We start from the raw sequence: 26,829 nt of genomic DNA, 5'->3' as shown, positions 1-26,829 counted from the left end.
TCACTGTGTAGCTTTGTGGTTAATTCCAAACAAACAAACAAACACAAAAGCGACCGCTGTCGCGAATGTGAGGCTGTCATGTTATAATATACTAATTATGTGGTATTAAAGATGCTATTTATATTTTACAATTTCATGTTAATAAAGAATTTTTCAACATTTTTTGTTTATTCAGAATTTATAAAGTTTCGCATCACATGCAGCCCATAGAACTGCTAACCTCGTTCTAACTGCCTTTGTTCATTTATTATTTTCAAGAGATAATACCTGTTTCGTTCTTGAGTGCTATTACTGTAACAGTATATCGTATGAGAATGTATACGACAGTATTCTCCATCACACGTAAGACAAATGACTTCGACAGCTTACAACCTCCCCTATATCAAATAAGAATGACGAGTCAGGTAATAGCACTAGTCCCTACAAGTAAATCTGATATTACCCATCACGTCACGTTCTAAACAGTTCTACTTAAAATATTAAGAAAGTTGGTCGATGAAAAAAATTGAAGGAATAAAACCTGTTATTCAATTCACGAGTCTAATAAAAGGCTGTCAGCTAGTGTCCAATGCATATATACACAATATGTTTTGGGTATTTGAATAAATAAACATAATTGTCATTTTATGTTATACATCATATCCAGTCTCTTCTGGGCTATCTGTGCTAGGCATCCCTAAGTTACTTGTGACAGACTAGAGGAAAATCAGATAGTAAACACCACTCACCATTAATTTTCGGGTTACGTTTTACAAAAAAACGAAACAAAACAGTGGCATAGTAGTATGCTTGTGGACTTATACCGCTAGAAACTAGGTTTTTGCTACCAATAGTGAGTGGAGCACAGACGACATATTTAACATATTTACCATAAAATGACAAGAAAGAGACTTTGATCAATATCACAGATCCCTGTGAGTAAAACAGAGCAGAATTTGCCAACATGTTCAAAAATGTGGTGAAGAAAGCACTGAATTATTTCTTAAAGTAGTTCAGGCAGCTAATATTTAATATTATTAAATATTATTATTTATTAATATTTATATTTATATATTTATAAATATTATTATTTAATAATAATAATAACAAGAGCAGGCAGCCCAATGACTGATCGTGGTTTTTTATGGTCCAGCCATGAATTCCATTGGATGGCATTGACAGACCTAAGACCTAATAACTTGTATAAAATCCACATCATTTCATCTGGCCTGTATAACGCACTTACCACTTTCGAAAAGTTAATGGAGCTAACTATAAAGAAGCTGCATTGAAAGGATTGTCTACTGTACAAATACAATATTTTGGTGTTTGTTATACATTAAAATATAAGAATGATATTCAAACAAATATATAAAGCAAATTTGATACTTAAACCAGGAAGATGCACACTCATGTGTTCAAAAATCCAATTTTTAGTCATGTAGTAGGTAAGGATAATGTCTGTACAGACCCCGCTAAGATAGCAATGATAGGATAATCGCCTCAACCCATAACCAGACGAGAAGCATTCAGTTTCTTTGCGTTTTGCATCGTATTAACTATGTTCATGGCGAATTCTTCTTCAAGATAGCAGCAAAATTTTCTGCTATCCCTAAAATTAATACTCATCTGGATAAAGCTGTAAACACCATCGTACATTCTGGCCCTAAAACTTACTTCACTAGATGATACAATGATGAAATATCCACAAAAAAGACAGTAAATTAATATTACATATGGTTAATAGAACAGAGTTCTAGTGATGTTATCCCAGTCGCATAATGGAGTTTAATGTGTAATAATGTACACTAGTTATACATTCCCGACTTCTTAATGTAGAGATACTGTTTAGAAAAAGGGAATTGTTCGTTGTTGTAGTCTTTATAAAACAATATCATCCTTACTTTTATGATGGGAGGTCCACTGGCAAGGTGGACTACGCTTTGCTGAAATTATTAATTGAGATTAAAATCTGGAAGTGATAGTAACATGTCGGATAACAACATTGCGAGAATGTTTTTTGTCTTGATGCATCACCTTGATTCACAACACTAAAGTTGAGACGGACTATTTAGCTGCACGGAGAAACATTGTACATTCATGGAATGTCTTGATTCGGACATTATCTGGGAGTTGGAATTTCCTACTGCATTGATTTATGTTTTTATGGTATAAATGGTTTCATTAGTCAATAAATGCCATAATTATCCTTTTGGGAGCTCAAGGAAGAGCCTCCAAAGAACATAAATCTACTATGAGTGCTCCTTAATTGCTAATAAAAACAGATGAGCATGACACAGATGCAGTAGCCTTTGGAACTTGTATGGTCAATTATGAGTGCAGTTAGGTGTACTTTACTGTTGCTGCAAACCATTAGACTTGTTTCTCGGGTTTCTTTTCAGCTAGTAATTAAACATCTAAGGTTCTCCAATTTCAGCAAAACACTAAAGTGGAAGGCGTCAAGGTACTAGCTGAATTTGTGATAAAATCTCATGAAGTTGGTTTGAATGCTGTATGTGCTATCCAGAGAAAGAACTAGCCGAGGAAAAATATTTTCCAACCAAGAATTGTTAGAAGTCCACTCCTTGAATAGCAATGATCCACTCACAGATTTGAGAAAAGTAATCAGTATATATTCATCACAATTAAGTAGGTCAAGGCATCAGTCGATACATCAGCATAGTTCATAACTGATGTGTTGGTGAAGAATAGATACCAAGTTTGAAGTACTATAAGAGATTCACAAAGACCAGGAAGTTACTTTTAACTGCTTTATTCCCTCTGAGTTGTGTAAGGAGTGACAGTTTATTATTTCTGATAACATTAACTTGGATGAACACTTGCAGTACATTATGATGGTATATACAGCAAGTCAAAAGAGGTCTACGTTATTTTTGCCAAACATCCTTATGTTTTGATGGGAAATACTATTCCTTGTTTATGTACTGTATGGTCCTCCCCCTCAAAAGAATATGTGAAGTGATTAAAGTCTCCAATAGTTGAAGTGCTTAAATGTAATGTCAACAACTTGGAAAGGTCACTTGATGACAGAAGAAGAGTTATGACACGACAATAAAGAAAAGGGTGTAGAGATATGTCGTATTGCCAGAAGTAAAAAAACAGTTAAAATCTAATTGGATAAATCTGTACATTGTAGTTTGGCATATTTGTCCATTCAAATACAAGTTGCAACAGATATGAGACAAATAAAATTGTGTGGAGAACATCAATAAGCTGCATCCATAGATTACAGAAGAACTATTGTGCAGTGGCTTTAGAAGAAATCAGAGGTTGAGACCAACGAATCAAAGGAGAATTAGATGGAATTTCTAGTCAGGCTAGGCCCCTGAATAAAAGAGTTGAAATACTCACCCGGCTATTAAAAACCCACCAATTGAAGAAATTTTAAGTTCGGTGATAACAAAGCAGTTTTAACAATTGGCCAAGCCACCATTGTTGATGTCCCAATTAATATTGATAAGACGAGATGATCATCAAGAGCTAGAAGTCATTGACCAGAAAATTACCAACTGAAATCAAGTAGGCAATCCTTGATATCAAGTGATTATTACAGCATTCACTGCATTGTCAAATTTTCCTTTGATTACTACACAGTTGGAACAGTTTATTGATTCTAAGGTTATTGAAACCGAAATGCCTTAACCACTCTTGATTTCCATGTTATCAAGCAATTTCACTAAATGAGGATCATTGCTTGATTACTAAAACAAGGAAAGCTGTAATGCTTAGTGCATCAAAACCTTGCACAAGTGCATATGACAACTAGACGATTGCAAACTTAACTTAAAATGTGTTGTTACCCTTTCTCTCTAAGATATCAGGTGACATTTCATGATACAATGTAAGCACAACATGTTTCATTACCACTTGATTTTCTTCATAGAAATGAATAGTCTTAAAAAACAGTATCTGTATGGGCATGGCAACACTTACTTTCCAAGCCACTAAGCGATTTTCTGATGTAGTATATTGTGTAGCATTTTAAGAGAATAACTTACCTAATCTAGTTTCGTGACGAGAAATCTATAGAACGTGATGCTAGGTATTTGCTAGATTGTCTCCCATGAATGCATGATGATTCTACCTGCAATGAAGAAGGTCTGCTTCCTCTAAGTTGACATACAGTACTAAACCAAGCTAACGAAATATTTATCTGAAGTCTTAATATGGTTGAGTTTTGCTAGAGTTTTTTTTATTTTATGACACCTGAAAAAATGAGTTGACCTGGGTGACTCTTAAATGGAGGATGTTTCGTACTACAGCTACTGAGTCAAATAACCTGAAAAGGTTATTTAAGTCTGTTATGAGGTATAAGAGTATGTGACAATATGAATTGGTTTCATATGTAGATATCAATATACATATACAAATAAATACATGTGCAAAGTGTCGCACAGGTGTATGAATATTACATGAGGTCATTCATAAGTGTTGCATAACCCGTATGGATCGTTTTCACAAAGAACCCAACAATACGCAATATGTACATGGAAACAAATGATTTAATCTACATTAAGACCTAATGAGGTTAAATATGGTGACTGACCTGGAAGTTATTTTAAAACGCGATGTACCTGTTCTCTGCATCAATGCTATTAAGAGTATATATATTTTTAATACTGGCATTGCAATATTCGACAAATAGTGAATCTTCATGGAAGGAATAATAGTAATAAAGGAACTCAATCTCTATCTAGTATAGAAACTTTTTTTACCTTGTGTTCTTCACTAACAGTAATGGAAAATATTTCGATTACATTGAATGGAAATATTCATGAGTGGATTAAATTATTAATAGTAAATGAAATTCACAAATACTAGCTTACAAATCACAAGAAATGTAAACTTGGTGTAATTATTGTTTCATTTGGTTGTGATAAAATACGTTCAATTGAAATATTTCTGCTAAGTATACAGTTTTATTGAATATTTTTTGTCACTGTTTCAGAATATGATGCAACAATATAGCATGAAAATGCAGACTTTAAGTGGTGAAAACTTTGTGAATCACACCAAATCTAATACCAAACATGTGTGTAGTGAAAGGTCCCTAGAAAAAGGAAGTGTAAATGTTAATGGATTATAAGAGTCGAAAAGAAACACTGACGTCTCTTAACCAGAGTCATATCACATGTGTATGAATCAGTTTGAAGTCTCGAACTGATTCCTTCCAACTAGAGCTGTGCTGTTTGCATGCAATAATCAACACATTAGAGAGACGAATGAAGCTGAGTTTTAGTGAGCTGTATTGAATATCGTCTGGAGTTTGAAGAGTTCACAAGCATTATAGATAGATTTTATACAGTCAAGATAGGGTGTGAGTACATAGAAACGTCACTTGGTTAAGGCACAGAGGTATAACTGCTATACTTTAGAAAAGTTTATAATTGTAGTCGTGTAGTTACTATCCTTTTCAACCTATCTGAGCCTTTGACGAATGGGTATTCACTTCAACTTACATTATGAATCTTTTGCTATTTAACATTAAATTCGTCACTATTCTGACTATTTTTCTCTTCAACAAGCCAGTGATCTGCCATTTTGCCTTGTTGCCAAAATATCCTGAGAACCACTGAGTTACATTATGGATCACCAATATGATAAAGCTTTCTACAGCGAAGGGGTGAAATACGCCATCAAGTCTAGGGTTCTATGAGCTGTCCTTATTTTTCACTATGAAAGAGCTTACGAACAAAGATATGTCGCTGGACATGGGAGTGCTCGTCATATTTGTCGTTATATTGATCCTGAAGTCTCCAGAGGCTACGATTTCTTCATTATCAGTGGTCAGTCTCGTAGGAGGTAAGCCTCCATTACGTGTATCAGTCACTGGAGAAGTTTCGGCAACAACTACCTTGTAAACTCCATAACAGCAGAGTCTCCAAGCAGACGACTAAACTACCTCTACTGAGGCTGGCCAAAGAAGAACCAGTGTTACGCAAGACGAAACAAGACACATTGGTAATATGTACCACAAAAATGTGTAACATTACCATAATCTATTATGTCATGTGTATTTACACCTTGAACAAGCTCATTAAATTCCTAAACCAAAGAAAATCATTCTGAAGCTTTGATTTTTTTATGGTCAACTAAGTTTTATAAAAGTTGGTTGAACACAAGTTTCTATTTCTGGATGATGAGAGCTGCCACTGAGATTTTCTACACCAAACTGGACACAACTACCATTAACACAATCACTATTACAATTCAGACAAGCTAGCCAACTCAGAGTCATCTCCTCCACTACTACAACCAAGGAACTATGCAATCAATGATGGGTTTAATATCTGTGGTAGGTCTGACCATTGTCCATACAAGGTGATGGGCTTCTACCCAGGCAGACACTGAAGAACCAATAACAAAAAGGATACATGAAGAAACCCAGGTGCTGCTGAAGGTAAAACTTCTGACTAAACCAACTAAAGTGTTAATAATTCATCCCATGCTAGAGCAAAATTCCAGTGTTCTAATGCTACTGTCAGGAGATTACCACCATCTGGACTGAGGCTTGGTCTAGTTCAAAAGACAAAATGACTGGTCATGATATAGGGCAACTCCTCAATTGAAGAAATTCGTCACTTGTGGGTCCAGATGGAAGATTTGTTTGTTTGTTTTGGAATTTCGCACAAAGCTACTCGAGGGCTATCTGTGCTAGCTGTCCCTAATTTAGCAGTGTAAGACTAGAGGGAAGGCAGCTAGTCATCACCACCCACCGCCAACTCTTTGGCTACTCTTTTACCAACGAATAGTGGGATTGACCGTCACGTCATAATGCCCCCACGGCTGAAAGGGCGAGCACGTTTGGCGCGACGGGGATGCGAACCCGCGACCCTCGTATTACGAGTCGCACGCCTTACGCGCTTGGCCATGCCAGGCCCCAGATGGAAGACAAAATAGACTCTAGCCATACCATATACCCAGGACATCCTGTAAGCCACCAAAGTGGCCAACTGTAAGACTATAAAAGCACTGACAAATCTGCTGGCTGGGTTAAGGTGACTTGGATTGAAACCTCATGCTAGTTATAACTGAATTATAGGATTTCATATCCGTATTCTTAATTTCGGTGTGTATTTTGTATCATTCTTTATAATGTGAAAGTATCGGATATTAATATATCTTTGTGCTTCTCTTTGTGCTTGCAAACAGAAATAAGGCAATCTGGGCTGTATTTAGCTTTCTCCCTATCAGAACTAATATCTATGAAATTAAAACACGGCGTTATTGAAATAAGTTTTCACTTAACGATTTTCTATCAGAAACAGGCTAAAGAAAGCTCCCCGAAATTCAATAGGTAAACTCACTTTTTTATCCAGGCGACAGCATCACACCATGACCGTTATTTCCTTACAGCATCGGTCAATATCATAATCCGCCAGCAAAGATATTACATTGCCTATCCTTTAAACCTTTAAATTTCTGGATCACGTAATGCTGCTGTTACAGTACAAAAGCTAAATAATCGAAACATGTTTAATTTCTTAAATCTCTGCATCACAAAAGCAGGTAGAAAACATGCTCTGCCTGCAAGTCGTACAAACATTAGTAGGCCCAGCATGGCCAAGCGTGTTAAGGCATGTGACTCGTATTCTGAGGGTCGCGGGTTCGCATCCCCGTCGCGCCAAACGTGCTCGCCCTTTCAGCCGTGGGGGCATTATGACGTGACGGTCAATCCCACTATTCGTTGGTAAAAAAGTAGCCCAAGAGTTAATGGTGGGTGGTGATGACTAGCTGCCTTCCGTCTAGTCTTACACTATTAAATTAGGGACGGCTAGCACAGATAGCCCTCGAGTAGCTTTGTGCGAAATTCAAAAACAAACAAACAAGCATTAGTAAAAATGTGAATTAAGTGATGGCTTCCATGACCGATATACGCATGACATGTACGTAGATTTTAGAGTTGTAGATGTTTTAAGAATTATTCCATGCAAGAAGAATTGCGTAAGACTTCGTGTTTCAGTAGGAAACATATGCAAGACTCTTAGAGAAGACATTTGTAAACAGGATTGTCAGAAACGGAAATAGCTGAGGAAGAAACCTTAAAATTATCCAAAAGTAAAGTATTTCATGGTATGTTTTTGATTAGATGCCAGTCAAGTACAGAACTTACCAATGACCTTGCTGTAAATATATGTGTAAATGTTACCTCTAGAGAATTAAGGTATAATTAAGATGGTGGACTCAACAGATGTGTATTTGCTCAAAAACTGTTGCTAAGAGAAGATAACAAACTCAAAAGGTTTAGATAGGTATCGGACCACAGATGGTGGTGTGTATGTGTTTTCTTATAGCAATGTCACATCGGGCTATCTGCTAAGCTCACCGAGGGGAATGAAACCCCTGATTTTAGCATCGTAAGTCCATAGTCTTACCACTGTACTAGCGGGGGGCACAATTGGTGGTATAGTGAACAATTAATGACAGTTTATTCGGAGTAAAGAAAAATATAGTCCATGGGCAACATCTACAATCAAGTACAGTGGTCAATCAGTACAAACAAACAAGAAAGATTCGGCGCTGTATTTGAACCAACAGCGTCGATGACCTACACAAAACTGATGGTGTCCTGACATCCCACAATCAGCCTCATTCTGATCCATCACGTCATTCACTCAGGAAGATGACACATCCTGCGAAGATCCCTATTCAAATAAAACTTGAATCTCACGTGTGTATGTGTATATATATATATAAAGGTGAAACTATAACTTGACGGGAAATAGGCCGACGGAACACTCGCAACCATAGCTTGACCTGGACAATGTCTCAATTTGAACATTATTAAATCTGTAGTGGAATCACATGAAAATTGCAAAGATCAGCATAACAAAAAACAACGTTGTTAAACTGTGTAGACTGATACAGGCCGTTTAAAACAATGGTCCATTGCCACACTTTATGGCTGCATGTGTGTGAAATGCTTTGTCCAAAGCATAGGAAACAAACAAAATACAAGTGCATTCCATAACTTATTCGCTTTTAAAATTCTCTTCGATATTTTCTACCATTAAGAAATCTACCAGCTAATTACCAATATTTGTTAATTGTTATTCTTGTATATGTATAAGTCATTCGTTTTAATAATTATTTCTAGTAATGTGTTAGTTTGATTGGATGCTGTAACACATGATTTTAAGACATACTTAATCGTTGTCTGTTCATTGTGCATTTCGATAAAAACAAGATAAAAAAATTAATCAATGTCCTCGTGCCGTTTCATTCGTGATGACGAGAAACCCACTTGAATTAAAATGTATCTCAGGACGGCTGGTATGGGTATTAACACTTTTACTAATAAATCAGAGAACAATGTTTCGACCTTCTTTGGTCATCTTCAGATTCTCTGCTTCATTAGTAAAAGTGTTAATACTCATACAAGCCGTGCCCTTTTATACTACAAGACATTTTTTGTTAATAACGTATAAATACCTTTTCTAAAAGAATCAGTGCTAAATATCTTAACCATTAAACTAACTCTATTCGTTTATCCATCATATCCGACTAAATTAGACTTTTCTAGAAATCTGTAACCAATTCAGGTTGAAACCCCGATTTAAAAACAACAACAATGAAAATGTTGGTCTCTCAAACTAAAAGATAATTCGCTAAATGTTATGGGTAAAGTTCTTAAACAAAAGTGTGGTATTTCCTTTCAAGGAAATACTTATATATGTAGGTGTCAAAATATCTATAGAAAACGCGAAGTAATAACATTCTAAAGTTAAATGGTTACATACATGTTGCATATTTACATAGAACAATAATATGTTCGGTTATCCAAGAAGGTACTGAGGGTGTAGGTTGCTTAACCTAATGAACTGTTATATATACTTTTAACACCGGTATTTGATTCTTTTCTTTCTTTTAAATCGTTAAAGTACGAAATGTGATGATTCAAATTTCTAATTATTAGGAACGACTAGTGCATATTAACACTGGTGTAGCTTTAGGCTAGGCCCAGCATGGCCAAGCGTGTTAAGGCGTGCGACTCGTACTCTGAGGGTCGCGGGTTCGCATCCCCGTCGCGCCAATCATGCTCGCCCTTTCAGCCGTGGGGGCGTTATAATGTGACGGTCAATCCAACTGTTCGTTGGGTAAAGAGTAGCCCAAGAGTTAGCGGTGGGTGGTGATGACTAGCTGCCTTCCCTCTCGTCTTACACTGCTAAATTAGGACGGCTAGCAGAGATAGACGTGTAGCTTTGTGCGAAATTAAAACAAACAAACAAACAAGCTTTCGGCTAATACCTGAAAAAAAAACAACATAAGATACTCTACAATAACATTCAACTGATAGCATATTTGATTATATGGAGCATGCGAATATGTCAATCCAAAATGCTAATGCTTCATCAGAAGAGTGTAGACTATGTAAAATCTTTAAATACCACAAGCAACCCGTTATAACTATATAAGCATATTTAGTACATCAGAAAAATAGAGAGTTCGGAATGAATCCTCTCGAAATTCCCTTGCTTACATTTTTTCAGTCTAACTAACATGGCCAGGTAGGTTAAGGCGTTCGACTCGTAATCCGAAGGTCGCGGGTTCGAATCCGAATCGCACCAAAGATGCTCGCCCTTTCAGCAGTGGGGGCGTTATAATGTTACGATCAATCTCACTATTCGTTGATAAAAAGAGTAGCCCAAGAGTTGGCGGTGGGTTGTGATGACTAGCTGCCTTCTCTCTAGTCTTATACTGCTAAATTAGGGACGGCTAGCGCAGATAGCCATCGTGTAACTTTGCGCGAAATTCAAAACAAACCAAACTTACGTTACTTTATTTGATATCACACCACACTTTCTAATAAACTTTTCAAAGAAAACTTCAGCGTTTATTAAGTTTAATACATAATAAAAACAATGAGGTTTGAAGTGTCAATCAGTTCCAATATACCTGTGGTGGGTACAAAAAAAAAGTGTAGTTTTGTGCTCAACAAAGAAGAAATAAAATGTAACAGCTGTTAGTTACAACTTTTTAAGTAACAAATTTAAAGCCTTAAACAATTTTGTGGCCCTCTTTAAAGAAATAAGTCACGTCTCGGTGAAAATTTACGAAACTTTTTTTTCGGATTTAAACTACATATATGCACCGATGAAATCATTCAAATAAAAGCAAATACTTTGATAAGTAAATGAATAACAATGCTGTATTTGAATCTTCCTGGATCTGTTTGGGATCTGAGATCTCTGCTTAAATGATTCGAAAACCTCATTTGATATACTGACAAAAGTTTCGTTAACAACAGCAAGAGATTCAGTTCATAATTCTGAGCAATCTGTTCATTATATAAGAGGTTTTTGTTTGCTTTTTTTATGAAAGGATTTACAGCCATCGGTTTGAAATGGTTTGTCACACTGAATTGTATTTATCGATGTGTTTGGTTTGAATTTCGAACAAAGCTAATAGAGGGTTATCTGCGCTAGCCGTCTCTAATTTAGCAGTAAAAGACTAGTCATTATCATCCGCCACCAACTTTTTGCTTACTCTTTTAGCAACAAATAGTGGGATTGACCGTCACATTATAACACGCCTATAGCTGAAAAGGGGATCACGTTTGGTAAAGCGGAGATTGTAACCCGCTATCCTCAGATTGCGAGTCAAGGATCCTAACCACTTGGTCATTCCAGACTCTCGTCGAGGTGTATCTTCTTTCAAATTATTTGTTTAATACTTGCTTTTAATCAAAGCTTTCAATAATTAAAAATAGCAACAAATATAACATTTGACCCTGGGAAATAAGATAATATTCTCTCAAATTAACACAATCAAATATACCAAAGAAATGTAAAGTCTATATTTTGTATGCATCAGATCAATGCCAATCTTAAATGTAAAAACATATAAAATCTTAACTGGCACTCAACAAGCAATGTTAGGCTTAAATCAATAGTTATCACAAACATACACGCACACATTGATTGAAGTACCAAAATAATAATGAATAAAGATCCCCAGATATTACACAAGTAAAATGCATTTAAATATAAGAATGTTTGCTCTCCTATCAGTTTCCCTGAATATAAAAACCATACAGACTGCCAGGCAGATTTTTAATTTACCTTAAAAAAAAAAGAAATTAATAAAAATGACCGATTGTTTTATTAAAAATTATTTTAACTGTAGAAACAAAAACTTGGATTTTGTGATTTGTTTAAAGTTAAGCACAATACAACACAATGGGCTATTTATGCTCTGCTCACCACCGATATCGAAACCGGATCCTAACATTGTTAATCTGCAGACATTCCGCTGTGCTGCTGGAAGAGAGGCTTAAAGTTGGGGATATACACATCCGGAAATATGTGCTGGTCTATGCTTTCACGTCTGGGCCAATCGACAGTAATGACAGGAACTTTACAGAATGATGTGTGATTTGTGGAAAAGTAGGCCAAACTTGTTTTTTGTAACAATATCATGTTTTTTGTCATATGAAAGCAAGCCTGCTTTATAGATATACACTATTGTTTCTCTGAATTAGATGAATGACTGCTAATTAAAATGTTAGCTTGTTTATTGTTTGCTTTTTTAATTTCGCGCAAAGCTACATGAGGGCTATCTGCGCTAGCCGTCCCTAATTTAGCAGCGTAAGACTAAAGGGAAGGCAGCTAGTCATCACCACCCACCGCCAACTCTTCAGCTACTCTTTTACCAACGAATAGTGCGCCCCAACGCATTATAACGCCCCAACGGCTGAAAGGGCGAGCATGTTTGGTGTGACGGGGATTCAAACCCGCGACCCTCGGATTACGAGTCTAGTGCCTTAACCACCTGGCCATGCCGGGCCATGTTAGCTTGTTAGTACTCTAGCAATCAAACAATATAATATATATAGTCTAAGCGTGTATATTAGTAAAGATACATCCTAATATGTTGACATTTTATCTTCCTCTGTAGTGCAGCGGCAAGTCTGTGGGCTCCCATGCTAAAAATCCGCTTTTGATACTCATTGCGGGCACAACACAGATAACCTTTTGTGTAGCTTTGTTCTTAGAATGACCAAACAAACGGTGTAACAGATACAGTACGAACACGCATACTGATATTTATGATTTTATTTAATTTACAGAAAATAATTTAAAATGTGTAATTTTGCAAAAGAATTTTATTAATACATGAGGCTTCGCTTTTATAATTTGGATTATGCCTAAAAGGATTTAGAAACGTTTTCACGACTCTTACTTCCATTAGCAAGACATGAGTTGGATTATACATTTTAAGTCATTTTGTTAGGAACAAGTACTAACAGGAAGGTTTACTAAAATACGTTTGACAAACAAATTTTTTTCTAGAAAACAAAAACTTCCGTAGTTCCAAACAGCGTTGTCATGCTGTTCAAGAGAAGAATGACGATACAAGATATGTTAAAAACAATGACGAAATATGTGTGTCACCTCAACTTAACAAAATAGAAACTTCCATACATTATTGACCCAAAAGAATCAAAGTTTCGTTGATCTATGGGAAAACTTAGCAACAAGTTATGAGTCTTGTTGCTCAAACATTCAAAAAGAAATTACAGTTCAAACGCCGAAAGTCGACGAAATATTGAAAAAAGCAATAAACATAGGAGTCTGCAAAATTTTTTCTAAGGAGAGACAAACTTGTGTAAAAGTATGAATTCAATAAAAGAATTCAAATACACGTGAATAAAATAAGAATTATGTTTCTCATCTTTCAGATTTTCCAGAGAGAGACATGTCCCCTCCCCGTGCGGACGTCCGGGCCAACAGATCTTGTTATAAAAATAAGTTAAATGCAGGTGTGTGTGGGTTCCACTATTGATCCATTCAGAGACATATTAAAAGCAGTGTTAAAAACAGTTGCAATTCATCTGTTTTCATAATACTTAATAATCAAGGAGGCCCGGCATGGCCAGATGGTTAAGGCACATCGACTCGTAATCTGAGGGGCGCGGTTTCGAATCCCCGTCACACCAAACATACTTGCAATTTCAGCCGTGGGGACGTTATAATGTTACGATCAATCTCACTATTCGTTGGTGAAAGAGTAGCCCAAGAGTTGGCGGTGGGTGGTGATGACTTGCTGCCTTCCCTCTGGTCTTACACTGCTAAATTAGCGCAGATAACCCTCGTGTAGCTTTGCGCGAAATTCAAAAACAAATAAACAACAATCAATGATGTTTAGGAGGGAGAATTTTCCCCTGTCATATTTAAAAATAAGCCCAGTTTACAGTGATTGTAAAATAATCTTTAGGTAGATAAATGTATAATGTGATTGATTTTTGTGAAAACCTAAAAAGAAATTGGATAACATTTATCAAATATTATGAATTAATTTTAGTCAAAGGAAGACCAGTCCTTTGCCCACGATATATAACAATGAGTTATTGGGAATGCTGTGCCCACGATATATATCAATAAGTTATTGGTCTATTCATAGTATTCTGTTTACTCTTACCATTTTATACGGAAAACTTTCTTCGTATATCCAATTCAGATTTCCAAAACATTCATCAAGTCTACTTTTAAACTCCATGTTGAAACTCTTACAATACCTGAAAACATTATTCCATAGGCTACAAACTCCAGTTACTTTTCCTACCGGAAACGTTTGTTTGTTTGTTTTTGAATTTCGCACAAAGCTACTCGAGGGCTATCTGTACGAGCCGTCCCTAATTTAGCAGTGTAAGACTAGAGGGAAGGCAGCTAGTCATCACCACCCACCGCCAACTATTGGGCTACTCTTTTACCAACGAATAGTGGGATTGACCGTCACATTATAACGCCCCCACGGCTGAAAAGGCGAGCATGTTTAGCGCGACGGGGATTCGAACCAGCGACCCTCAGATTACGAGTCGAGCGCCTTAACCACGTGGCCATGCTGGACCTAAAATCCATTTATGTTTCCAGCAGAATGTTTCTACCACGAATGGTAAAATAAATTCAGAGTAAGAGATAAAAATTCAAAATTACGCTGCAACAGCAAAAGCGAAGTTACAAAATTAACATCACAGCACAACAGTTCAAGTTAAACGAAAAAAACTGAGGGTTTTTTTTTTTTTTTTGTCACGAAGCGCTACACAGTGGATGATTATCTGTGTCCACCATTCTAAGCGTTCAAAAGCCCCTCAGGCTTGCCGCTGAGACACATAAGAGGGGGGGAAAAATTAGGTTAAAATACTAAACAAAACAAAATAAGAAACAATGTCCCCTACGGGCTTCCGTATTATTTAGATAAATTTTCATTCACCAAAATGTGCATGTACCTCATATATGTGTATATATATGTCGTTATGTCATTCCTAAAAAATAACAATAATTACAGAAACAGATATGTAACATGAGGCTTAGTTTGTAGTTAAACGTTTCTAAAGAAAATGTTCACATGTGACTTGTTAATTCCATTTTGTATTAATATGAGTTAGATGTTTTTTTTGTTTTTTTATCATAATAATAATACGTTTATTACAAAGATCGGTTATTTCTTTGACATGTTTTAACTACCTTACAAATTTTTCTCATTATGTGGAGTAGAAACAATACAGTTGATGGTTGGAATATAGTTGAAGAGTTGTGTAATAACAACTTTTTGTGTAACTCAACCCTAAATGTCTCCAAAAGTGATAAAAAACAACCAAAAAACAGACATATCCCCTGCATTTCCTGGAGTTTTAATTATAAACTGTGCAGAATCCAAAGATATATTATCAGTATTTTAATTACATCTAAACACAAATAAACTGAATAATATTAACAGAATGATAATATTCTACCGTTTGTAAGTGCTACTTGCTTGCTCGTGTATGAACACAATGCAAAATCATACCAGTTAAACTTGACCAGTTCACCTTCATCTACCAGGGCACAAGGCCAACTACGTTTATATCTTTTTACCTGGAGGCTTCTACATGGAAAATAGCAGCTCCGAGTCCTGTTTTACCGCAGAGATAAAGTAGTCTCGGGCTGATTACAGACCTCAAGGCTGAGACTGAATCGTTACTCTAACCTCACATTTCATGAATATTACGTAAAATCTATTCCGAGAAAATAGCGAGATTAAATCTTTGAACATAATTCAAACGGGGAAAAAACCAGCTCTAAAAATTCGTTAGTTTTATTTTGCTTTTTCCTTATGTGAGATAAAATATTATATACCATACTCAATTAGTTCGTAATGTTCTTCAGCAATAAAAACAAATTACCTACACGTAAAGTCTTAAAACTAAACTTAAGACTATAATAACATTCTTCTCACCACATTAGTTTTACTTTGTTCTCAATTTAATACCTTGAACAATCAAATCTAAAATTTCAAATGAGATTCTTAATGTATGTACAAGATGTACACTGCATACTATTATATACATACACATCAACTGAAAAGGAAATTAACGTAATATTATTAAGTTACAGAGTGTTTGGAAAGTCACTGTGCAGTTTTATAATCATATTTTATTCAGTCTATTTCAAGCCAGCAACTGATAGCAGTGTTTAGAAACAAAATAAGATGAATCCAGGCCTGTATTGATGCCAACGGGGATCACTATCAACATTGTTTATAACTGTCATTCATATTTACCTCCTGTTTTCTATATTGAAACATGTCTGTTAATAAATATATAAGTGCACAGTGACTTTCCGAACATCCTGTATTTACCTCTAATTAATGCATCCCTCCAAAATAAACAAATTTCATACGCATATCATTATATTTTAAGCAGTGTTCAAGTATGATAAAAATATAATATGACTTAGATAAATATTTGCATGTAAAATGTGTCAGATATTGTTTATTATGTAATACAAGTTTAAAATTAACTAAACATAGTTTTGAAATTTCCGGTCACTACTCGAACCTCAAAATACGGTTTCTTAGAGAATTTAGCTTTCAACCAGGGTTTTCCAAACTTTTCAGGCACGAACACTTTTGAGCTCTGAAACTGTTGTCAGAACGCTTAAGAAAGATACTTGATGTTTAAAAAGTAAAATCATAAAACAATTATTATCTTTCTACAATACATAGCTACATACACAAATAAATTTACACAACTTTATTTTTTATTGACTATAATTAAACAGTTTTTAAGAACTTTTTTTTTGTTTAAAATTTCTTCTTTTATCCACCGATCCAAGACTAAATAGTATGAACACTTAATCGTAATGTTACAAAATATTCACAAACATAAGACCAGATTGTTGTTTCTTTGAAACACTGCATATTAGGCTACCACTAACAACTAACTTACAGTAAGGCATCAGTTAAGCTCTGCCCATAAATGAAACAAAAAATGACAAAGTAGAATTTGTAAGCAGACGAACTTTAAAGTCAAATTTATAAGTGGCCTGCTCCTTTACTCTCACTACACTACATAAAATTTTTCGGGGTTCCGCAGAAGACAGTTTAGAAAATGTTGGTCTAGTCCAACGGTTTTCAATCATTTTTGTTTACAGACCAAATGATTTTTTTTACCGCGAAGAATCACAGTATGAGTTATACACCATGTTGCCTCCTCCTTTCTTATGCAACCTGAAGAGAGGCCGACAACCATGGATTGAGTACAGTTAATACTAAACAATAATATTTACAACTGAATATATCATCTGGACAAGTAAACTCCACTGCTAAACCAAACGACTTACATCTCACAAATCACACCCTAAACCGCGTCATTTTCACTAATACTGTTAGAGTAATATCCTGTAATAAGTTTGTAAAAACCATAAAATTAGAGCTAAAGCGCATCTACTAAGAACAAATGTGTATTGTTATGTATTATAATGTATCTGGGACGAGCTTCCAATATATGTTGCCTAAAATATATACTGTTGATTCTTACACTCAAGAATCTTCTACAAATTTAGTTTCATTTGTTTGTTTATTTAGAATTAAACACAAAACTACACGATGGGCTATCTGTGATCTCCTCATCACGGGCATCAAAACCCGGTTTTTAGCGGTGTGAGTCCTTAGACATACCGCTGTGCAACTGGGGAGAAAAAAAACTAAGTGAAAAGGCGGGAATATGAAAATGTAGCTCATTAAATAATTTGGATCCTACCAAATATCGCCAAGAAATGTGAGGTAAAAAAGACCCAATCTCTCTGCATTGTACTGCTTCACACTTTCTTCTGCTATGGCTGCATATCCCTAAACATGCTAAATATCTCGATGATTTTCAGTAAGTTAAATTGTGTAAAGCTGCTGTTATACTAAAATATACGAACTGACGTCTCTTGTCACTGATTAGTGAGAACGTATAAAGGAAAAGTATTATATAAAAGACGGTTTACCATGATTACCAAAGTCAACTACACTGTTTATTGATGAATCAAAAATTTGGTAACAAGTTTGTATTCGGCATCAGCTGAGAACTTGAATACAAATTTTGTAACGTCATAGCTTAATGAAATGTAATGACATTTTTACTGGAAAAATAGGTGTAGTAGATTCAGCATGTAGTACAAACACTGAAGAACAATCTTCAGAAACAGTAAACTTACTTCCTTTTTAATATTTTCGGTCTCCAATGAACTAACCTAACAGAAAAACGAAACACTACACGCATAATATACAAGTGTTTTAAATGTGGTTACCTGAGTGTATTGGACTTTTTCTATCCTGAGTACATTTCAGTAAACTGCAAACCAGTAGACGACTATCTAAAATAACTCAGAAAGTATTATACCTTTACGATTATTTCAAAATTACAAATTTATTTTAATTTATCAAAGATAAAAGTACGCATATCGTCTGTGACGCGTTGACCTAATACATTCTTTGATTTGTCACACCCTATGCTATGGACTACAGTTTCGCTCACTGAAGGATTACAGTATTGTTCATACGCCTAAATAGATTTAGTGTACTGTTTGGTGAGTTTAAAAAGGACTAAAAAACCGTCGTAAATAACTTTTCGTTTCAATAAAATTGTTCAAAAACACCCCTTCAAATCTTCGTTGCCTGCATAGCACTAAAGGTTTAATAAGAGTACTTATAAGGGGTCTTTTTTTAAAAAAAATAGTTATTATTATCCAAAAAAAACCTACTGTTTTTCACTGTGAAGTCATAAGAACCAACGGAAAAGACATTTATAAATAAAAAATATTGTCTGCATAGCAGCTTGTAACAATTTTTATTGAATTTCCACATTTAACTTGCCTTTTTTTTAAATTGCTACTTGAGTAATAAACAGCATGTATACCCCCTGTAGTTTTGTAAAGAAAACATTTCTACCACGTACTGTACAAGAAGCGATAACAGAAGACGTTTTTAGTTTTCCACAAAAGCTTCAAAAACTCAAATCTTCTGCATAAGTTTATGTAAGAGTAAATAACACGAAACAAATTTCCAAAATAAGCTGTAGAAAATACAAAAACACAAAACATGAAAGAACAGTGCTACGTTTGAATTTATTATATAAAAATACGTTATTTCTAATTTCTCATACAAAATGTATATTTTAAAGAAATTCTTCCGAAAAGAATTATATTTTAAAGTTTCTTTCTTACTTGTTTCACCACAGAGCTTTGTACAAAAAATTCATTGTAATTAAATTACTGTTTAATATTTTTCTTATTATTTTCTGTGCAAAATTACAGAATAAGCTGTCTACACTTCGCCAGCATGAATTTTAACATTGTAACTATAAACTTACCACAGACCCACGGCGGTAGTACTGTTTTTTGTACAATATATTCGTCACGCAATTACAGTAACAGTAACACCGTATTTTTTCCTTACTACTGAATTGAAAATGATGGCAAATACTGTAAATTCGACCTTTAATATTGCATTAATAAAAAAATTTAGCTTATAACACAACTGTATAATTATTTGTATTTATTTGTACGATGTCAGTATCAAAAATCACAATAACTAGTCTTACTAATAAAAACATATTTTTCTTAATATATGTTTAAGTCAAATGTACAAAAAACAGTTAAAACTTCAACATTTAAAACATAATTTCTCCTCTCCACTATAGTTAAAATTACTGCTGCTAATATTAATAATAGGAATCACATAATACTACACAATTCATAAGTGATACTTTCTTTGAAAAGTTAAAAATATAAAAATCTTTTCAATTTTAAACACAGAAAATACTTCCATTGGCGTTTCTTGACTCTATTAATAACTTTCAGGTGCTTTTAAACAATCAAAATTAGCTTCAACTTCTATAAACCAAATACTGATGTTTGTATAATATACAAATGCTGTTAGTGTTTTGCTTTAGAAAATGTATTATATTCTTGTCACAATTGAAATGTTTTTCATGCTAATATTTATGAATAAGTAAAAGCTACTCAGGTTTTGATAAAACGAGTCTCTTTCTTCATACACTGCCAATATGAATGACAATTACTTTACTATTAATTATAATTTATAACATTAACGCATTTTACCTTTTCATGACCCATTGTCAATGTAGAGTTATGAAGTTCGTCTAATGTTGGGCGATTCATTTGTCCATGAACAGACATAACGTTTCTGTAATGGTCCACATTAGGAAGGGCTTCTCTAGTATAATGCCGTAAACTTCGAACATTATGTGTATCATAAGTTGTAGAATAAGCAGAGTGTTGAGTTCGGGAATCGAAAGTTGCCTGGTTGTCGTCCGAATTAAAAGCATCGTCTAGAATACATTCATTATCTTTTTCACTAACAAAATCGACTTTGTCTACCTGAAACCTTGACGGATTTTGCTTTGCATCACCTGATTCATTTGCTCCATCCATTTCTATCCACTCAGACTTACCAAAGTTCTGTCCACTGTTTTCAACTAGATTTTTTGCCATGAGTTACAACGGCGAGCTCTCGACGTTATTTCAACGACTTACAACACCGTCTTGAAAACCGGAACAATATATGGCGTGTTTTATATACACAATTGTTCCTATAAATATGTGTGTATGTGTATGTTGGCAGTGCCCTCTATAATATAACTCTATAATATATACTAAGATTATTTTTATTTACTAAGAGATATCCTAGAAAATGTCCATACAAATAATATTCAAAGCACTAAAGCTAGTGTTAAGAGTAATAAAATATCATGTGCATAAATTAAATTTCAAGTAGGAACAATAACAGCAAGTAATATATTTTAATACTGTTTTTCTTCAAATTAGAAAGTAGATTTTTCATACACGTATTCCCAGTATTAAAGACAAACGATTACTTTGACTTCAGTATTTTACTTTATATTTGTAGTTATATATATGTATATATATTCACAAACATTTATATTTATTTATATATTTACGGACTTACAACACTAAAACCTGGGACACGAATCCCTGCGGTGGATAGAGCGCAGATAACCCATTATGCGGCATTGAGCTAGAAAAGATCAATTTCGTTTTCACAAGCACATTTTTGTACAAATAATTCATTGTCTTTCTAAACACAATGCATAGCATATATATATAGTTTCAGGTGTCTTTTACTCACCACTATGAACCTATTTTTATATAGAATTTGAATAGTATACAATAATTACACTACTAATTTATTCCTCTAAATTATTTAACATGCAAGCTGTTTAAGACACTAAACATAAGTATAAAACTCGATCTATCAATCGATTCACTATAAAACTTCTCACTTAGGTATCTGGTTTCGGTAAAATACATCACTCTTCAGTAATTAATAGACTAGGCATTCAAGGGGCTCAGTTTCTACAGGTAAAATCTTGTTTTTTTGATTAGCCATGTTATGGTTATTGATGAAGGCTTGAATTTCACGAAAACGATATACCTCAATAACAGTTATGTGATTAATGGAATTACAAATTGTGTTTTATATTTATTTTTGAATCACACAACTCATTCTACACTTAGGCTTTATAAAATTTTACGGTATTGAATATCGAGCAGGTAAGAGATTTAAAGTGTTAATTTTTTTAGTTTGTTGTGTAGGTTCTAAAATATTATTTTCAGTTGACACTTTTTAAAGTGACTTAATCTCAAATAATAACTCATATTAGAATTTACCAATCTTGCATTCAAGAAAAGCGCAATAATATAAACTTTGACAGTTTGGTGTTTTATGGCGCAAAGCAGCTAGGCTATCTGCGCTAAAATTTGACAGAAATTGACTTCAACTAACAAATTCAGTTATGAGGCCTGACATTTTTTAAAATTTGTTGGGATAACTGAAATGTTATGGGTTTTGAAGAAACTGATGAAATAATTTGTTTTAGAAAATAGTGAGAGATACTTTTACTAACCTATTGAAGTAGAACTCATCAAGTATTTGTCGTATATGTCAGGAGTGACATTAGGTCAGTTATATGTTCTGATTAACAGTATGATCCCATGGAATCAAAATCTTTTCCGTTATTATGAGCTTATTTTAAGGAACCATTATTTTAAAATTACACCTTTATCTTTCTTACATTCTTATGCGTTAGCATGAAATACTGATCATTTAAAAAGAGAAAGTAGGCCTAATGCTAATTTCGTATTTTGAAAAAAATATATATACCAAGGTATATATAAAAGACTAGGTGAATAATGTTGAATTTTTAAGTATACACACTTTATGCCTTGTCATTTTTTGACGTGTTAATATTTAGGGTATTTCCAAAGTTCAAAATTACATGCACACCCACGTATACGTGTGTATATATATATATATATATATATACAGAATGGCCCTACCTATCCATATATCTTATGTATCCAGGGTGTCACCAATATTCTTGCGCTCATATACCCACGTACTTGTCACAATACGCTCTTCAAGTGTAAATGGGCTTATATCGGCAATATTTCTCTGAAAAAAAAAAAAGATACAAATTTATAATACATGCGTAATTGAATATAACATAATAACATATGGAAGGGTAGGGACTTGCGAACCACCCTGTATATTGTGTGTGTGTGTTCATTCCTTACTTTTGTTCAGGACAGCCATTTAAATTTTAGAAGTTTATTACTTTATGGTTAAAAAAATTATTGTAGATTTACTGGATCTGATGAAATATGTATTTTAAATTCTGTTAAAGTATGAGAAATATGTGTTTTTACTCATTTTCGTGGATGAAAAGGTTAGTTTTCAATGCTTGCTTTTCATTGCCAACTATGTAACTTTGAAATTCAGTTAAAACCTTTTGTTATTTTCTTTAAACAGTTTGATCAGTTAAAGTAAGATGTATATCTCTGAAATTCATTCTTCAGGTCATTATCTATATTTATATATTTGCAAGTTTTTGTTAATCCCATCACATAATATGATTAAAGATTAACATTCCCCCTATTGAAGAAACAGTCCAACTTAACTAACTGTGAGTTAAACAGTTTGGTAAATATAAGGATTCATATCTAAATAGATAAGTAATTGAAACTCCTTTAAATATATATTTTCCCAAAATCAAAAAATTAGTATAATCCATTGAAGACTCAGTAATTGTGTCAAAATAAGAAAGATGTGTTTTTTTCTAGGAATTACATTAACATGCACATTAGTAACTTTACCAAAACTCAGTTAAGACTTAAATAATTTGAGAAAAGTGCTGGTCAGTATCTGTCTTCAGTTCTAATGTCTACTGACATCATTTAAGACACATGCATTAGAACATTTCTTTATAGTTAGGTGAGGTAGTTTTGATTGAGAGGTGATTTTACCCAAGGCAAATAAACACTCTCTTCTTTTGAAATATGCATAGAATATTTGCTATTAAATAAGAAACAATCCATCAAAGATTAAGCATTACTTTACTAAAAATGGAGGTCAACCTCTTAAATTTGAAAGGATACAAATATAATGCTATTATCAAATTAGTATTTCAATAAAAGTAATTTGATAAATTTCACCTAGGAAAATTGAGATTAATCCTCTCATTTTGGATGAGCTGGAATCTTATTTTAAAGTGAAGGTGTTTAATCTCTAAATGTTTCTTTTACATACCAGTAATGTCAAGTAATATTCACACTGAATTTTATAAAGTTATAATTAAAACAGTAAAAGAAATTTCTTGGACATAATGGTCATTTAAGATTTTAGAAAATTCATTCATAAAATCATTTGATGAAAATCTGGACTCATTTTTCCTTACATCTCAGATTGTTAAACAACATTCCTATATATTCTTTGTGAAATTTTATTTGAACCAGAAAAAAATATTTTGTTTTGGGATCAACTGCATATTGAATGTATTATAAAGGAGTAACTTGATTAAAATAGGGTGATTGTATTTTTTTATGCTCTCATAAGACATACATTTCTTTAGTTCATTTTGAAGATACCTTAACATTTCAGTGAAATATGATTAAAAATTAAACAATAATATAATTCAGTACAAAATTATAATTTTTCATTTCAAATAGTGATTAAAAATAGCTATACTTCATAAACAGCACAGTGTGGCTTAAGTACAGTTTATAACAAATAACCAGTTGGAATAGTCCTTAATTTTCTGTTATTTTGGGAAACACAAAGCAAGCCTATTTTTATACCTCCACCAGAAGTAATACATATGAAAATGGATGCTTAAATTTGTTTACAAATTTGTCTAAATGTTAATTATGTACAACCTGTTTTCTGTCACCATTTTTATGAGAATATAAAACCAAATGTTTGTTTTTCTCCAAATTAAATATTTAACTATCAAATCATATTGACACTTACTGGTCATTAATGATTTTGTAAAATTTAAAGTATTGTTGTTGGCACTTTAAAGATTATAACTTTATACTAAAACATGACATACCCATTTCAACTTCTAAACATTTCAAGTTATTTGCAGTATGTAACAATAAGTGTGGGGTATTTTCAAGTGCACTGATAGACTTTAACTGGCATAGCTTAATGAAATGTAATGACATTTTTACTGGAAAAAGAAATGAGGTGTAGTAGATTCAGCATGTAGTACAAACACTCAAGAACAATCTTCAGAAACAGTAAACTTACTTCCTTTTTAATATTTTCTGTCTCCAATGAACTAACCTAACAGAAAAACGAAACACTACACGCATAATATACAAGTGTTTTAAACATGGTTACCTGAGTCTATTGAACTTTTTCTATCCTGAGTACATTTCAGTAAACTGCAAACCAGTAGACGACTATATAAAATAACTCAGAAAGTATTATACCTTTACGATTATTTCAAAATTACAAATTTATTTTAATTTTACCAAAGATAAAAGTAAGCATATCGTCTGTGACGCATTGACCTAATACATTCTTTGATTTGTCACACCCTCTGCTATGGACTACAATTTTGCCCACTGAAATTTCAAGTTATTTGCAGTATGTAACAATAAGTGTGGGGTATTTTCAAGTGCACTGATAGCCTTTAACTGGAATAGCTTAATAAAATGTAATGACATTTTTACTGGAAAAAAAAGAGGTGTAGTGGATTCGTGTGAGACAGCATGCAGTACAAACACTGAAGAACAATTTTTAGAAACTGATAGCCTTTAGGTAATAGTAATAACTATGCTAACAAGTACAGTTATGACAGAAAGTATTCATATCCCTGCGTCCCGAGTAGTTTTTTGCTCATAACTTAAAAAGTATCACAATTAGGCTAATGGACATATATTATAACTATTATACTAACACACATCTTCATACATTTTTATGTAAATTAAACGACAAATAAACTGTTTATAAACAAGTAAACAAAAATAGGAGTAGCAGAAAGTGTTTGTCCATTTCAGAACGTGTGCTTGGTCATCATGGCGAACAGGAAACAACTGTTCAGTGATTTAAAAAAACGAATTATTGTAAAATACAAGTCTCGTGTGTCTCTTTCCGGTATTGCTATACAACTTAATGTGCCGAAATCTACTGTTCAAAGCATAATTGCCAAGTTTAAGCTTACAGGATCAACTGCTAACCTCCCTCGTTCTGAACGCCCCACCAAAATTTCAGAGAGAACTAAGAGGAAGGTTCTCAGAGAAGTTAGTAAAAACCCTCATTTAACACATAATGACATACAGAAACTGGTAAGGGAAACTTGGGTTGAAGTAAGCACCTCTACAGTTACGAACATGTTATGCTCTTCTGGGTTCAAAGCATGCCTTCCTTGTAGAACTCCATATTTAAAGCCTGTTCATTTAAAAGCACGATTGAGATATGCAAGAAAGCATGTAGATAAACCCTTTACCTGTTGGAAGAGTATACTTTGGTCAGACAAGACTAAAATTGAGCTTTTTGGCCACAATGATGTTCGCAATATTTTCTGTAAGAAGGGGGAACGAAATCTTCCAAAGAACACTGTCCCTACAGTTAAACACGGAGGTGGCTCAATCATGCTATGGGGTTCCTTCAGCTCTTCTGGTGTAAGCGGCCTTCATCACGTCAACGAATCATGAAAAAAGAAGTGTACGTTGATATATTAGGCACTTATATCAAGAATGATGCTCGGAACTTGTGGCTTGGGCATCGTTGGATCTTCCAGCACGACAATGACCCTAAACACACATCGAAATATATGCTATCCTGGTTGCAGAGGAACCATATAAGCATTCTGGAGTAACCATCGCAGTCACTTGATTTCAACACAATTGAAAACGTTTGGCATGAGTTGAAGACCAGGGTTCATCAGCATCATCCAAAAAACTTGCAAGAGTTGGAGGCCTTCTGTAGAGAAGAATGGAAGAAAATACCAGTCAAGTACTGTCAAACTATCATGGAGGGCTATGAGGAGAGATTGCACCAAGTAATTCACCTGAAAGGCTACACAACTGACCATTAAAGTAGATGCACAAACACTTTCTGCCCCTCCTACGTTCAGTTATTTGTTTATAAACAGCTTATTTGTCGTTCAGTTTACATGAAAATGTATGTAGATGTGTGTTAGTATAATATTTATAATATACCATACTTTCATTATCCTAATCATGATACTTT

At 33.9% G+C, this 26,829-nt stretch overlaps 1 protein-coding gene across 4 annotated transcripts in view; it reads right to left on the bottom strand.

Moving 5' to 3' along the window:
• The window catches only part of LOC143240785 (solute carrier family 12 member 2-like), a 121,590-nt gene extending 100,748 nt beyond the window's left edge, over positions 1-20,842 (bottom strand). For 2 of the 4 annotated variants that reach the window (XM_076483840.1, XM_076483839.1), the window contains exon 1: positions 20,370-20,840. In XM_076483840.1, coding sequence (XP_076339955.1) covers positions 20,370-20,762 — 393 coding nt within the window. In that variant the 5' untranslated portion in view covers positions 20,763-20,840. Of the gene's footprint in view, positions 1-20,369 lie in introns of all 4 variants that reach the window. The other 2 variants (XM_076483838.1, XM_076483837.1) reach the window with 2 other exon arrangements.
• Between the last annotated feature and the right edge of the window lie 5,987 nt (positions 20,843-26,829).

This window comes from Tachypleus tridentatus, chromosome 13 (genome assembly GCF_004210375.1).
Source record: "Tachypleus tridentatus isolate NWPU-2018 chromosome 13, ASM421037v1, whole genome shotgun sequence".
NCBI classification, from domain to species: Eukaryota; Metazoa; Arthropoda; class Merostomata; order Xiphosura; family Limulidae; genus Tachypleus; species Tachypleus tridentatus.
The sequence above is the reverse complement of the archived record's forward strand: the minus strand, read 5'-3'. Positions and strand labels throughout refer to the sequence as shown.